The sequence below is a fragment of the Melospiza melodia genome, chromosome 8 (genome assembly GCF_035770615.1).
Source record: "Melospiza melodia melodia isolate bMelMel2 chromosome 8, bMelMel2.pri, whole genome shotgun sequence".
NCBI classification, from domain to species: domain Eukaryota; kingdom Metazoa; phylum Chordata; class Aves; order Passeriformes; family Passerellidae; genus Melospiza; species Melospiza melodia.
In genome coordinates, this window is record NC_086201.1 from 19563185 (window position 1) to 19576717 (window position 13533).

Genomic DNA, 13533 nt, shown 5'->3' on the forward strand with positions numbered 1-13533 from the left:
TCCCCAACCCATCTCTGTCGGATGGATTGGTTTTTTTCCCCCTAAAGCTAAGACAAAATTTGCAGTTTCAAAATCATCATTTGTTTGTAGCGGACCTTTCTCAGTAGTGGTGACAGCATGGGTAGTCTGGAACATTGTTCCCTAATGTTTGCAGTAGTACCTTTGCTTTGTTACAGCATCCTTCAAAAATAGGATTGCATGCTAAACCACTGACTTCAGCAACATTCATTGTTATCACATGCAGCTTCTCTTAAAAGACTTGTTTAACTATGAGACACATCTTGATTCATTTTATGTGTGTGCTTAAAGGATGGTTGTGAATTTACAACATGACAAATGTGTAAAAAGTAAATGTGCCTGTAGACTTGCAGTCCATAGGTGCTACTGAACTACTTTCAGGCATCCAGCAACCCAAAATATTTCTTAGATGCTGTAAAGACAGTGGAGTTGCACAGGTCAGTGGACAAACCAGTAACTCAGTCTGAGATTTTTTTCCATTGCTGAAGAGGAATCTCTCTGGAATGCTAGTGAGAAGCCCAGAGATTGCAAAGGAGTATGATTAGAGGATATTACCACTCATTTTACAAATTGGAAGAACAGAGATAGAGACAAGTGAGATTTTTTTTTTCTGGAATACACACAAAAATATTCTATCTTGATACCTGGGCCCATTGCTGTACCATGCTTTCAGGAGCAGGTTATTCCACCTCCTGTTGCTTCCTACATAGTGGTTGTCTTCACTAATGTAAAAGTTGAGCAGACTGTAAGGTCCCCATGCCTCTGAGATAACATCCCATTTTAGAATTACTTCAGTTTTCATTAGTGAATTAACTAAACATATAAATATTTAAGACTATCTCGGGTGTCTATTACTACAGGAAATAAATAATTCATTATAGAGAATTACCTTTGTAAAATTGACAACACAAGGATATAAATCAGATATGACAATTTCCAAAAATGCAGCACAATATTGTTTTTGCTCAAACACCCTCAAGGAAATATCTTGTTGATGCAAGCATTGTTTTTCTAAGCTGGGTAACAAACCTTCCATTATGTGAAGAGTAGTAATGGGAGAAAGTCCATTTACAGAAATGTGAGTATAGTAAAAATGTATTGACAGCTGGGACAATTCAAGGAATCTATATACAAAATGTAATTTCTGTTTGATATTGGGAAGGTTTTTGTGTAAATCTGTCACACTACAAGCATCATTTTGAATGTGGTTTTATTTGCATTATTTGATAGGCTTCTGCTTCTGTAGATTGGTTGAAATAAACTTTGTGCCTGCCAAAAGCCAGAGGAAAAAAGAACAAAAGTGAAACAAATAGGAAAAATTAAATTTTGATGACTGCGTGGCATTAAATAAAGGATTGAATACTCAGTGTGACAAATCAATGATCAAACTTTAAAGTGGGATGCTGAAATTCAGTGGGAGGTTTTGGTCACATAGTGTGTTTGAAGAGGAATGACGTAGCAAGGCAGGGCAGAAGATTAGAGGAAGGGGATTCTTATCAGCCTTTTTGAAGGAAAATCAGCCTCTCTTTTCACAAAAAGACAGCATGCTGCAGAGATCAGGACGAGGGATTTAGAAAAGAGCAAATTTGTTTCAGAGTAAATGACTCAAGCTTGAAATGAGAGACTGGGAACTCCTGGTTATAGTAAAAAGCTGAGACTTTGAGATGTCAGGAAGCTGAGATTGTAGAGAAGTAGAGATTGAAGTCAAAACAAGATATCTGTTGTTTTTATTGTTTATGTTCCTTGCAATAGCTGAAGGGGTTTTCAGAAACCCTGTTAAGTCTGTGCATGTATTTATTTCAGCTCACACATATGTTTAAAAATACCCTTGCTGTGGAGCTGAGAGGGTTTCAAGGCATGGGAGAAGAAGCTGCCAGCATGCCTCTGTGGCTAGCTGAGATGGTCTGCAAAGTCACATGTCTGATGGGAGTAGCCAAAATGTACCTGCTTGGAGCTTCAAGGGACACTTAGAGCAAACCTTGGGGCTGCCTCTGCACTGGCACCTGGCAACAGCAGATGAGACTTCTGACAGGGCTGTTGCAGTGGGACATTGCTGTAATGTGTAGAGTTGTAGCTTGTGATGTCTGTGTAGGAGATGTACCTTTCAATGCAAGGTATTACTGTTTGAAGGTACTAGTTTGTCCAATTTGTAAATAGAACCTGAAGCATATGTAAAATATGATTTCTGCAGTACAGGAGGTGAGTTCTAGTCAAGAGTTCTCTGAACTCTTAGGATTGTAGTTGAAATGTAGGCTCTGTTTGTAATGCTGTCTTGTAAAAGGAGCATCCTTATTACACTGCATCACTCACACTATATAAAGGTATCCTTGTTAATTGGATCATGTCAGTTTCTGTTTTGCTTATCTTGCTTTTATGGTGCTTCAAACTTTGTTCTTTTAGCAGGTATTCCTTGCTTAAACAGTAAGTTAGGAACTAGGGCTATTTGCAAAGGATGTCCTTACTGAAGGGGAAATGACCCACTGTCATATGAAGTGATAGAAAATGGCTGAAGGTGAAACATTGTTAAATATGTAATACAGTAGATCCTGTTTCATATTGTCTGTGCAATCTAATCACTTTTAGTCTGCCTTAACTGATATTTCAGTGCTGCTTGTGGTGACATACAACTGTTTTATCTCTTCTCTTTTTCTGTTTTTTTGAAGGGTATCACAAAACGTTTTTCTCTTTCGAGTTCTGAAACTTCACAGTACTGAATGCAGAGCTGTTACTTAAACTGAACAGTATGTATAAAAGAAAACTAAATAGCTGCTAATGAACTGCAAAAGGCTGATTATTCTAGGTCATAGTTACTGTACCCAGTGTGTGATACAGCATTCTTACCTGTCATATTTTCTCTTTGTAAAATAACTTCAGGAATTCTCTTAAGTTTCTTCCAGACGATCTGCAGCAACCCAAGAGTTAATCTGGGGGAGAGGCTAGTTTGGTTCTTTATTCTGTGTTTAAATTCTATTCTGGAAGTTCATGGACAATTTTGTTGTTATTAAATTGTTTCTCTTCAAGATCTCAGCTCTTGGAGGCATTAATCTCCTTCAAATCCCCTGAATCAGTAGGAATTGAAATTGATTAGTGCTCCTCAGTGTGAAATAGCTGACAGGAGCAAGCTCTGAGAATTTTTGCTCCTGTTGGTATTGGCATCTATTGTTTTTCCTGGGATGCTTGTATCTTTTCACTTAATAAGATAGTTGAGTATTTTGGTGGTGTGTTTTTGTATTAGTGGACATCAGGCTTAAATGTCAATTGTGTAGACTTGTGTGATAAAGATAAATCAGATCTTTCTTATTGATGACCATATATCAGAAGGTGTAGTAAAGTGGACCAAGATCTAAATTGCTCTTCAAATTCATATGGCCAGACATTTTACTGGATTACTCTCTGAGAGAATTGGAAAATTGCAGCAATATTATTTGGTATTCCCAGTGTAGAAACGCATAAGCCAGGAAGATAAGAAAAGGTCCACCAGTAGTTATATAGGTATGTTAAGACATTATTCTTCTTGCTTTATCTTAATATTAATAAGAGGTAAGGTCTCTTTTGGGTTCAGATCAGAAAAAAAAGTTGTTTTTATAACTCCCTGTAGAATAAAGCATTATTGAATAACATACACAGGTATGATTTTCAAGTTCACTGTGAGCAGCAGTGGGTACTGGCATTGTCCAGCTACCTTTAGACAGTCACAGAATCACAGAATATACTGAGTTGGAAGGGACCCACAGGTGTCATTGTGCCCAGCTCCTGGTCCTCCAGAGCACCATCCCCAAGAGCCACACCATGTGCCTGGGAGCATTGTCCAAATGCTTCTTGTACCCTGTCAGGCTTGGTGCTGTGACCACTTCCACAGGGAGCCTGACCACCTCTTAGGTGAAAGAGCTTTTCCTGATGTCCAACCTAAACCTCTCCTGACACAACTTCAGGCCATTCCCTTGGCTCCTGTCCCTCGTCACCAAGAGAAGAGATCAGTGCTGCCCCTCCTCTTCCCTTTGCAAGGAAGTTGTAGATCTGTGATGAGGTCTCCCCTCAGTCTCTCTTCTCCAGGCTGAACAGGCCAAGTGACCTCAGCTGCTCCTCATACAGCTCCCCTCAAGCCCCTTCCCCATATTTATTGTGCTTCTTTGGACATTTCTCTGTAGTTTAATACCTTACATTGTGGTGGCTAAAACTGCAGGACTGGAGGTGAGGCAGCCCCAGAGCAGAGCGGGACAATCCCTCCCTTGCCCAGCTGGTCATGCTGTGCCTGATGCCCACAGGACATGCTTGGCCTTCCTGGCTGCCAGTGAGCAGGACCCCCAGGTTCCTCTCTGTGGCACTGCTCCCCAGCACCTCATTCCCCAGTCTGTCTGTACATCCAGGGTTGCCCAATCCCAGGTGCAGAATCCAACACTTTCCCTTGCTAAACTTTATATGATTGATAATTGCCCAGCCCTCTAATTTGTTGATGTCTCTCTGCAGGGCCTCCCTGACTGAGGGAGTCAGCAGCTCTTCCCAGTTTTGTATCATCTGCAAACTTGCTTAGTATCCCAGTCCTGCCTCTTGTCTGGGAAGATGTCAAGCCAATTGCTTTGTGGTTTTGCCTTGGTCTTTGTTACAGAATTCAATGTACATGGCTATAGGCCCAGTAAGCATAACCCAAATAATACATTTATAATTTATTAAACTTAATTCTATAGAGCTTCTTCTGATAACTGCTCCTTGAAGATAGCTGCTGAAATAAGTTTAAAATAATGGACTTTCTCATATGCCTATTATTATTTTTGAAGCTTGTTAGAGGAGAGAAATTATGCAAATTGGTGTCACGCTAGGCTACTGCACACAAGCTGGTAATGCATAACAACTAGCTCACTGATGAAAATGCTTCATCCTAAGCAAGAAGTCATTGTCAGCACTAAGGGAGAGTCTTCATATCATGATTAATAGTTTATTATTTTTCTTATGGATAAAAGAGAGTATCTCTACTTATTGAAATCTGCATTAGAATAAAACTGCTGTAAAATAAATACTGGAGAATTATGGTGACGGATTATGATTGATTGCATTATACAATTAAGGTATATTGTGAAACAATAGGAAGATCCCTTCAAAATATTAAGTAGTTATTGCTCACTCTGTGTGAATGACAAAGTGGCTTTAAGTCTTCAGCTCCTGCTTGTAAAAGACTTGTTAAATAGATCAAGCTCAGTATCAATTAGTGTCACAACGATCTTTAGCATTAATGAAGTGAAGCTGTTAGGATTGGACCAATTTATTTGTAGCTCCATGACTGCATCTTAAGCTAACAGATACTACACACACTACTGTTGTCTAATACTGGGCATGAAAACCAGTGCATGAAACACAGTTCTGTGCAGCATGGCTGAAACAAGCTCTTCCTGTGAGGAAGCTGGCTTGGTGCTGAAGAATTCTGATATGCTTAGCAGGACAGAAATCCAATATAAGATAAGCTGGTTTCAGAAAATAGGTCACTAATGTAAGGTTGCAGTTATTTTCTTCCAAGGTTTCTCCTACATCTGTCTTAGATTTCTTCTTCCTCGTCCATGCACGAAGCTTATCAAACTTTCTCATTAACACTGCAGTGAAGAGCCTGGTTTTGGTCTGTGGGTCACCATTCTGTTGCAGCCCTTCATCCTTCCATTTTAGCACTAACACGTGCATTTTGTTTGCCCTGCTAAATTGCTACCAAAGGACGCAGAGAAAACCTTCTCAGGTATTGATTTTTCCTGCATGGGGAGTGTACCTGGTAGCCACCTGATCTGCCACCTGCAGTTTGTAACTGAATGGGGTCATGAGATTATAAGCTTTAGTTTAGTGCTGAGTTCACAGCCTGAGATGGAGGTGATGTGTTAGATGTTAGTTATTTGTAACTGCTTTAGTGTATTTAGCTTGTTGGAATTCTATTTCAATAGCTAATGTAAATAGCATTTCTGCAATAGGAGCACCAGTAATCAGAATTGATTGTTTGACCTGTTCTTCTTAACAGGCTTTCAGATATTTGGATCTGGTCTTGGAAAATAATTTCTGCTTAATAATGTTTAATTAATTTATAATAATGCTAAATGACTAGATACAGGATTTTATTCAGCATTTGGTCCTTGGAGTTGAAGATATGGAACTGATTATTAGCATTTAAATTAATGAATTGTAGCTCTTTGTGAATGACCAGGGACTTTATTTTCAGTGGTACTCAAGATTTCAGTGGAAGTTTTTGTTGATTTCTGTTTTGTGACTTACCAATGGAGTTAGGAGTGCCTCCTGATCTGACACAGTCCTGCTGAAAAGACTGAAAATGCACACCCTGAGCTGGTCAGGGCCAAAGCTGTACTTGACCTTTACCTTTATGCATCCTGGATCTGTTTGTTAATGAAACTGGCTGGTCAGGGTAATGCATTCACCCCTTGCCCTGAGTAGTTTGATTTATATGGACAATACAAAAATGATCAAACGTTATTGGACAAAGGTTAATGTTGCTCTCATAAATATAAGGGTCCAACACAAGTTTACTTACAAACATTTGTAATGCAACACATTATTATGCAATGAATCTAAGTGAAAACGTGTGCTGGGTTGTCTGGACTAGGCACATATATATTTCCTACCATAGATTTTCCAGGATATTAATGAAGAGTTTTCTGGTTTAGAGTCAAATATTTGATCCAAAAATTGGAGTTAAGGTTATGATCTTAGAAGCACCTTCACTTCAGAACTGATTTAGGAGTGGTGGTATGAATTTTTACCATTTGACTAGAGTGTTCTTTGTTCTCTTTATTTCTAGAGGACTAGGTGACATTTAGATTTCTGTGCCATGATGGTCAGTAGCTGGTTTCGTGGTCAGGAAGCATAGACAAGACAGGGGGGTAAATAATCACAATGCTTTCCTCAGAGCTGGCATCCAGACACAATCCTTTGCCACTGGTCGTCACTCAACTCTGGCTCTGTGGCTAGTACTGCAAGTGTAAAAGCCTGGAGTATCTAGTCCATCCATACAAAGGAAACAAAAGAAGAGAAAATAATGAAGATACTCCTGAATTTAAAGGACTTTATGTAGACAAAGAGAATGTATGTAAGCACAAATAATAAAAACTTTAAGTTAGAATATGTGGAAAGAGAGAACATGTATTCCCACTTACGTTCTTTCTGTTTCCAGTTTGAGCACCCAGAGTTGATTTCATGGCTTGTGTATTCAAGTGAGACTTGTTCTGTGAACTGAATTTAGCTGGAGTGTTCTCAGAGATCTACCTTTCATCTATAAATAACAGCAGTTCTATTCTGGTTGTCTTGTTCTGTGCCTTATGTTTGCCTAGTGAAAATATGTGATCAGCTAAAGTATGGTTCTTTTTTGTTTATAAGTTTTATAGCATCGATAATAGCTTTTGAACATGCTTTTATCCTTCTCCTTCATCTTCTTCCATCATTAACTTTCATCTCAAAAAAACTATCCACAGCACATTCTGCAGTCTCTCTCTCTGGGTCCAGCTGAGAACAGTTATAGGATGGTGTCTTCATAGATTTTTTTTGTATGCTTAATTTCAAGATATTGACATTCTCTTTGTTTTAACGTAGCCAGTGAGAAATAGCAGGAGGAGAGTAGCAGAGGATGCTGTTCTGACTATTGATTTTCTTGTGCCTTTTGTTGGTTCATTAATTCCTCTAACAATTGCTTCTGAGGTAGCTGTCTGTGTGTGACCCCTACTAGCAGAATAGGGTCTGTCATGGCTAGGTGAGGCTGTAGCTAATAATGTCAACTTCACCTTCTGAATTCTTCTGCCAAGGAGTTACAATTTAGTGTCCTGGGAGCAGTACGGAGTTCTCTGCAAAGAGTGAAATACCTTACTTTTGAATATGTCATTGTTACTCTTCCACAGTGCATGTCAATGCCAGAAGTGCATTTACACTGCATTTACTGAAGCCAGCTGTTTCATGAGAGAGACAAGAGGGCTGAGACAAATGGAACATTGCAGAGAGGAGCCCTGTCTATGTGTTATTTGTATGGAAGCAGGATTTTCACTACTTTCACTGGTATTGGCTGGTATTGCTATCATGTCCCTACCAGCTATGAGAGAACTCACAACTCTCTAGTACTGTGTATCATGATTGTTAGAAAGCACCAGGCTGAAGTGAGACTCTTACTAATTCTGCAATCTCTATAGATAATGCCTCTTGCTGTAAGTAGAAGAGGGTGCATTTTGGAAAGCAGAAGGGGTTCACTGTTGTGTGTAGGAGTTGAGTGAAGCGGTAGTGAAAATAGAACAATAATTGTAAAGCTGTTTCTCTGGCTTGTGAGTCCCTTTTCTTCCTGTAATTTTTGAGGAGGAGAGCTGTGATAATGAATTTGTGAGGAGAAATTGCTGATTTTATTCCAGTTGTAATTATCTCATTAACAATATTTGCACGTTGAATATAGAGTTTGGAATTTTTTGTTTTGTTTTCACAACCTAGGCACGAGTATCCCAGTAGAACCTCTGGGACGCCACGTATTTTTCTAGATGGCTTTTCTGAGGCTGTTTAGAGCCATGGAATACAGTTGAAAGGCTGTGGTTCACAGATGGAAAAGTGATTTGTGCACTGTCTGTAACCTGTACTTTTTTTATGGTATCTTATAAGATGTACATAATACATGTAGTCACTTTATCATGAGGATACTGATAAGGGATGATAATATCCAGTCATTGATTCTAATGTTGATCTTCAAGGAAAGTATTTTATTTAAAAGTAGAAAAATGTTGCTTGCACATTTTCCTGACTGCCATTTAAGTTAGTCTGTCATGCCTGGTCTGATTTAATTTGTTCTGACAGTAAAGGTTTACAAAATAGAAGTATTCAGGTGTTATGAGAGAATCATGAAATTTGCTTTGATGGGGAATATCTCTTTTCATGGATAAAAGAAAGAAACGGTGTCAGTGGCTGAAGCCTATTAAGAAATATTTGTCTAATCCTATTGTTTGTCTTGGTTGGTCAGCTTTTTCAAGATTTAAGTTACTCTCTCTTAGAAGAAAAAAATCATGCTCTTTGTCCCTCAGAGCAGCTTGAGTAGACTCCATCAGGTTGGCCTTGTGCTTTCATTCTGCCTTTCCCCAAGTGTGCAAAACAGGGTAGAGCACTAGGGGTTTGTTGGTGGCATGTAGTCCTGCCTCAAATTGCATAAACATGTGCAGTCCCAAATAGCTTTGTGTAATATGTTCCCTAGCCAGTAGAATTAATTGCCAAAATGTAGTTTTTTTAGTATCTGGCATTGTCTATTTTGCTTTCCTAGAAGAAACAAATTTAACTACTGAGAAGTTTTCTATAACTGATGGCAGAAATATTTGTAATTGGTAGGTCTCTAATATGTTGAGGCTTCTTCTGGGGAGGGTACTGCTGAGTTTTTTACAGATAGAAGCCAATCTTTGTACATCATTTCAAAGCCCAGAGCTATGTGAGGCCTTATGTGAGGGGAGTAAAAGGAGAAGTTTTTTCATAAATAAATTTCAGGTGCAATATTTTAGTGTTAAGGTCTTCTGAATGTGTTGTTGTTGCAGAAGTGGTTGGGTTCATACATAACTTTTCACCATATAAATAAAAAGTGAATGGCAGCCTTTGTTAAAATAAGGATGTTTTAATTTCTGAAGCTTAACAAATCAGGAAATAGCAAAAGAAAAGCACAACCTTACTTCACAACTTCAGCCATTCCCCATAATGTTTACATTTTTTGGTGATTTCAGGTTTTTTAAATCCAGATTTTACATTATTGAAGATATAGCAGATACTATTCTTTTGCTTTTTTGTACTGTAAAATGACTTCTGTAGGAATGCAATGATGTCATAGATGCAAAAGGTACTTTTACTGATGACAGGTGTAGAGCCTTATTTAGATACATTACTTGATTTCAAGAGGAGATTGTTTTGGTTTAAGCAGGCTTATGGTACAAATTTCACATCTCTGATTACAAGTAATGCATAAATATACCATCTGTAAATGCTGCCATGTTATCACAATTCACTAAAATGCTCACCAAAATTTTTTTTCAGTCATCCATCATGATTCCATCTGTAAAAATTTTGCATTAGATTTTATTTTGCCAACATTGTCTTCTGGTACAAAGAAATGTTCATGTAAATGAAATGTTTGTAAATGAAATTAGATGTTTGGAAATACCATTTTAAGGGTTATAATTTTCAGAACAAGAGCAGACAATGGCAAAAGATTTTTTTCTTTTTTTAAGGAAAGATGTATTTATCCACAACAATTGCTTTGAGGACACATCATAATATTGTGTTGGTACAAAGAGTGCCATGCATAATTTTCTGGCAAATCTGTGTGATAGGGTAGTTCTCATAGTTACAGAGATCTTATTTTCAATCTGTTTTTGTTTTCCTTGTAAGGTTGTATCAAAGCTATTTCCAGTCTCTTCTCTTCTCTTTCTTTTCACATGAATGTCTTTAGCATTTTACTTAAAGCATTAAAACCATGTGTTCAATACCTTGTTGTGTTGCTTTTTTTTGTGACATGCAACTGTTCCCATCTTTGTATTCTCCACCACACCCACCCTGCAAGCAAAACTTGTTCTTGAGGTTGGCATATCAGGAGCTCCATATCTGTAGCTGCTGTTTCAATGCATGTAGTACAGTCTGTTCACTGATTTCAGAGAAGTCTTTCAGCTCACCTCCTTCTCTGTTAATGTACTAGGTTTATGTGTTCAGAATACTGTTCTTTATTTGCAGCATGCTGGATTGGATCAAATACTGAGGAGCTGTCCTAAAAACTTACATTATTATAGCAGATAAATTATAATGATTCTGGCTTTTTTTTTTTTACCTTGCTCCCCTTTTTTTCTTCTTTTTTTTTTTGGCCTTCTTTTGGTAAAGAGACCAGAGCAGTTTCATATATTATTTGGCATCAGCTTTGGTGCAAATACAGGTTTATCAAGGAGGGAAGTAGAGGTTTTCTCTGGTTATCACTGATGCTAGAAATGGTGAAGAGGTAAGACAGCAAGTTTTAAAAATTATTTCAGGCAGATTTGCAGCTATCAGGTGTGCTTAGAAAGAAATGGCTGAAACCTTAAAATATAAATGTATGTTTGAGGTGCTTGTTTGTCCATCTCCAAAGATTGGGAACTTTTGCAGATAGTGATGGTGTTGCCTTCAGTTGCCTTTGTCACTAGCACACTCTTATGATTGGACACACTTGGACTTTGCATCTCCTGGTTAAGCACACAGATAGCTAATATACCTACTGACAGCCACCAAGTGGGCAAAAAATTTTCTTCCTCAGAGAAGCCATCAACCAGTGAGCTTCTCTAATAATGATTAATATGGGAAAGTTAAGTTATTACCATCTTAAATTTAATCTTTCCTTTCTTTTATTCCAGTTCAGGGACAAGATGAACTACTATTACTTTACATGAAATCCTAAAATGGTACTGTCATTTTTCTAATTTCCAGAATTTACCATATATGTAATTCCAGGGTGAAAAGGCACCCTTTGCATAGGCTGCAGTGGTCCCTTTGCAGGATCCACTCAGGAGTATCTGGAGAAACAAGGCCCCTCACCTGAAGATCTGCTGAGGTGTTTAGCCAGTGTAACAGACCATAGCACACTGACTGACTGACAGAGAGCCAAGTGCAGTTGTTGAGAAACAGCCCAACAGTGATAGATCACACCAGTGATGTACCTGTTGCTCATTTTCAAGTTGGCTTGTATTTTGATACCAACCAGCCAAGTCTTAACTTCTGTTAGCTGTATGTAGCCCTGTTTTATATATATCAGCTATTATGAGGCTGTACCTACTGAATGCCTGTCTGGCAATCTCCAGGGGGCATTACACAAGTTTATGGAAATACCCTGACATGGCTTTTTAAAACCAGAAATAGGACCTCATTTAATGAGCTGTGTTAATTCAGTTGTGTAAAATGTCCATTGAAAGGTGTGCAGTAAAGGGAAGGGTAGATTTTGTCTAAAATGTGTTTAGAATGGTGCTACATATGGGACAATGTTTGGAGCAAATAATACACTAAACTAAGGAAGAAGAAGCAGTCTCCAGTGTTTTCTTTCCATTGAGTGATCTTACATTTCTGTCTGGTTTTCATTTGTGGTTCTATCTCTATTTCTTCTTAAATTAGGACAATATTTGATTTCTTTATCATAGGATGCCTTCTTTAGTACCAAGTTACTTAGGGCTTCCCGCTGTCTGTATGTCTGCTTTATTTTCCAGGAAGCCATTGTATGGATTGTTTCAATATAATTCCAGTATGATTGGACTAGAATCATTAGCTGATCCCTCAGATACCTGGGAAATTATAGAGACCATTGGGAAAGGCACTTATGGTAAAGTCTATAAGGTTGCTAATAAGAAAGATGGAAGCTTGGCAGCAGTAAAGATTCTGGATCCTGTCAGTGTAAGTAAAAAATGTTAAACTGTAACTTCAATGTTAATTTAAAAGAATTCTTAAACTTGAAATGTATATCAAATGTGTAACATATTGAGAACATCCAGAAGGGAACAGTTTTACAGAATGCATTTACAGGAGGAGTTTAGTACCAGCAACTGAATGGCAACTTAGAATTTCATCATCTTATCTGAGGACAGCATTTGCCTAGTTTCTGTTTTAGATCCATGTAATTCTTCTGCTACAAATTTAGTTATCTTTGCTTGGAGCATGCAAATCCTGAGGAATGCCACAGAAGCATTCCTCATAGGGCCCACTGTAGCAGGGAATATACAAGATGCAGTTAACCTTAATGTTCTTGTTTTATTCTGTGTACTCCATAAAAGAATTAATTTTCACATCATAGGAACACTGTGAACTTTATGATATTTTACAGTTACCTTTTATAAGCAGATAATAGTGTGAGGCAATAATGAAGATGAAAAGAGAAGCAGACATCCCAGATCCTCAGCTCTGGTTTAGTGGGTATTAAATGCCTAGCTTCCCATGAGAACCAAGGCCCTATTTTTCCATGGAAGATTTAACTGACAGCTGTTCAGGTTGTATCAAGCTGGAGTTTGATCATGATAGCTGGGCTGAAATATTTACTAAAAAATGTTATGTTTCTGTCATCAACCACAACTGAAATCCATTGTGGTTTTCTCTTGTATGGATCTGAGGAAGGCACAGGTTTACATTTTCTAATAGCCAAGTCGGTGCAGAAATGAGCAGAGTTTGAGCGCTTAAGCACTGTTCTGAGTTGTGGCCTGTGTGCTGGTATAAACATTATTTTGTAACTGTCACAGAATTCTTTCATTAACAAGTACCTAGTAACCTTTTCCTATTTCATGGGTGGTTGTTTTGTGTCTCTTTCATTGTTTCTGGTGTATGTCATTCATCATAAGATATATTTGATTTTATTGATGGCTCCTTTGAGGCTTAGTGAAATGTTTCTCTGTTTAGTTCTATCTGATGACCATAGAAAAAGGAATAAATCAATGGTTCTTGTATTTAAGTTTAGCTCACATGTTAAAAGTATGCATGATTAAAAACAGGTTAAAAGGCAAACATGTGTAAATTTCTTGCTCAACTGAGCAGAGT

At 38.0% G+C, this 13533-nt stretch overlaps 1 protein-coding gene across 4 annotated transcripts in view; it reads left to right on the forward strand.

The window, feature by feature from the left end:
• Positions 1–13533, forward strand: part of MYO3B (myosin IIIB) — a 191731-nt gene that overhangs the window by 12679 nt on the left and 165519 nt on the right. For all 4 annotated transcript variants that reach the window (XM_063162107.1, XM_063162111.1, XM_063162108.1 and 1 more), the window contains one exon: positions 12219–12402. In XM_063162107.1, the coding sequence (XP_063018177.1) occupies positions 12219–12402 (184 nt within the window). The remainder of the gene's footprint in view (positions 1–12218; positions 12403–13533) is intronic.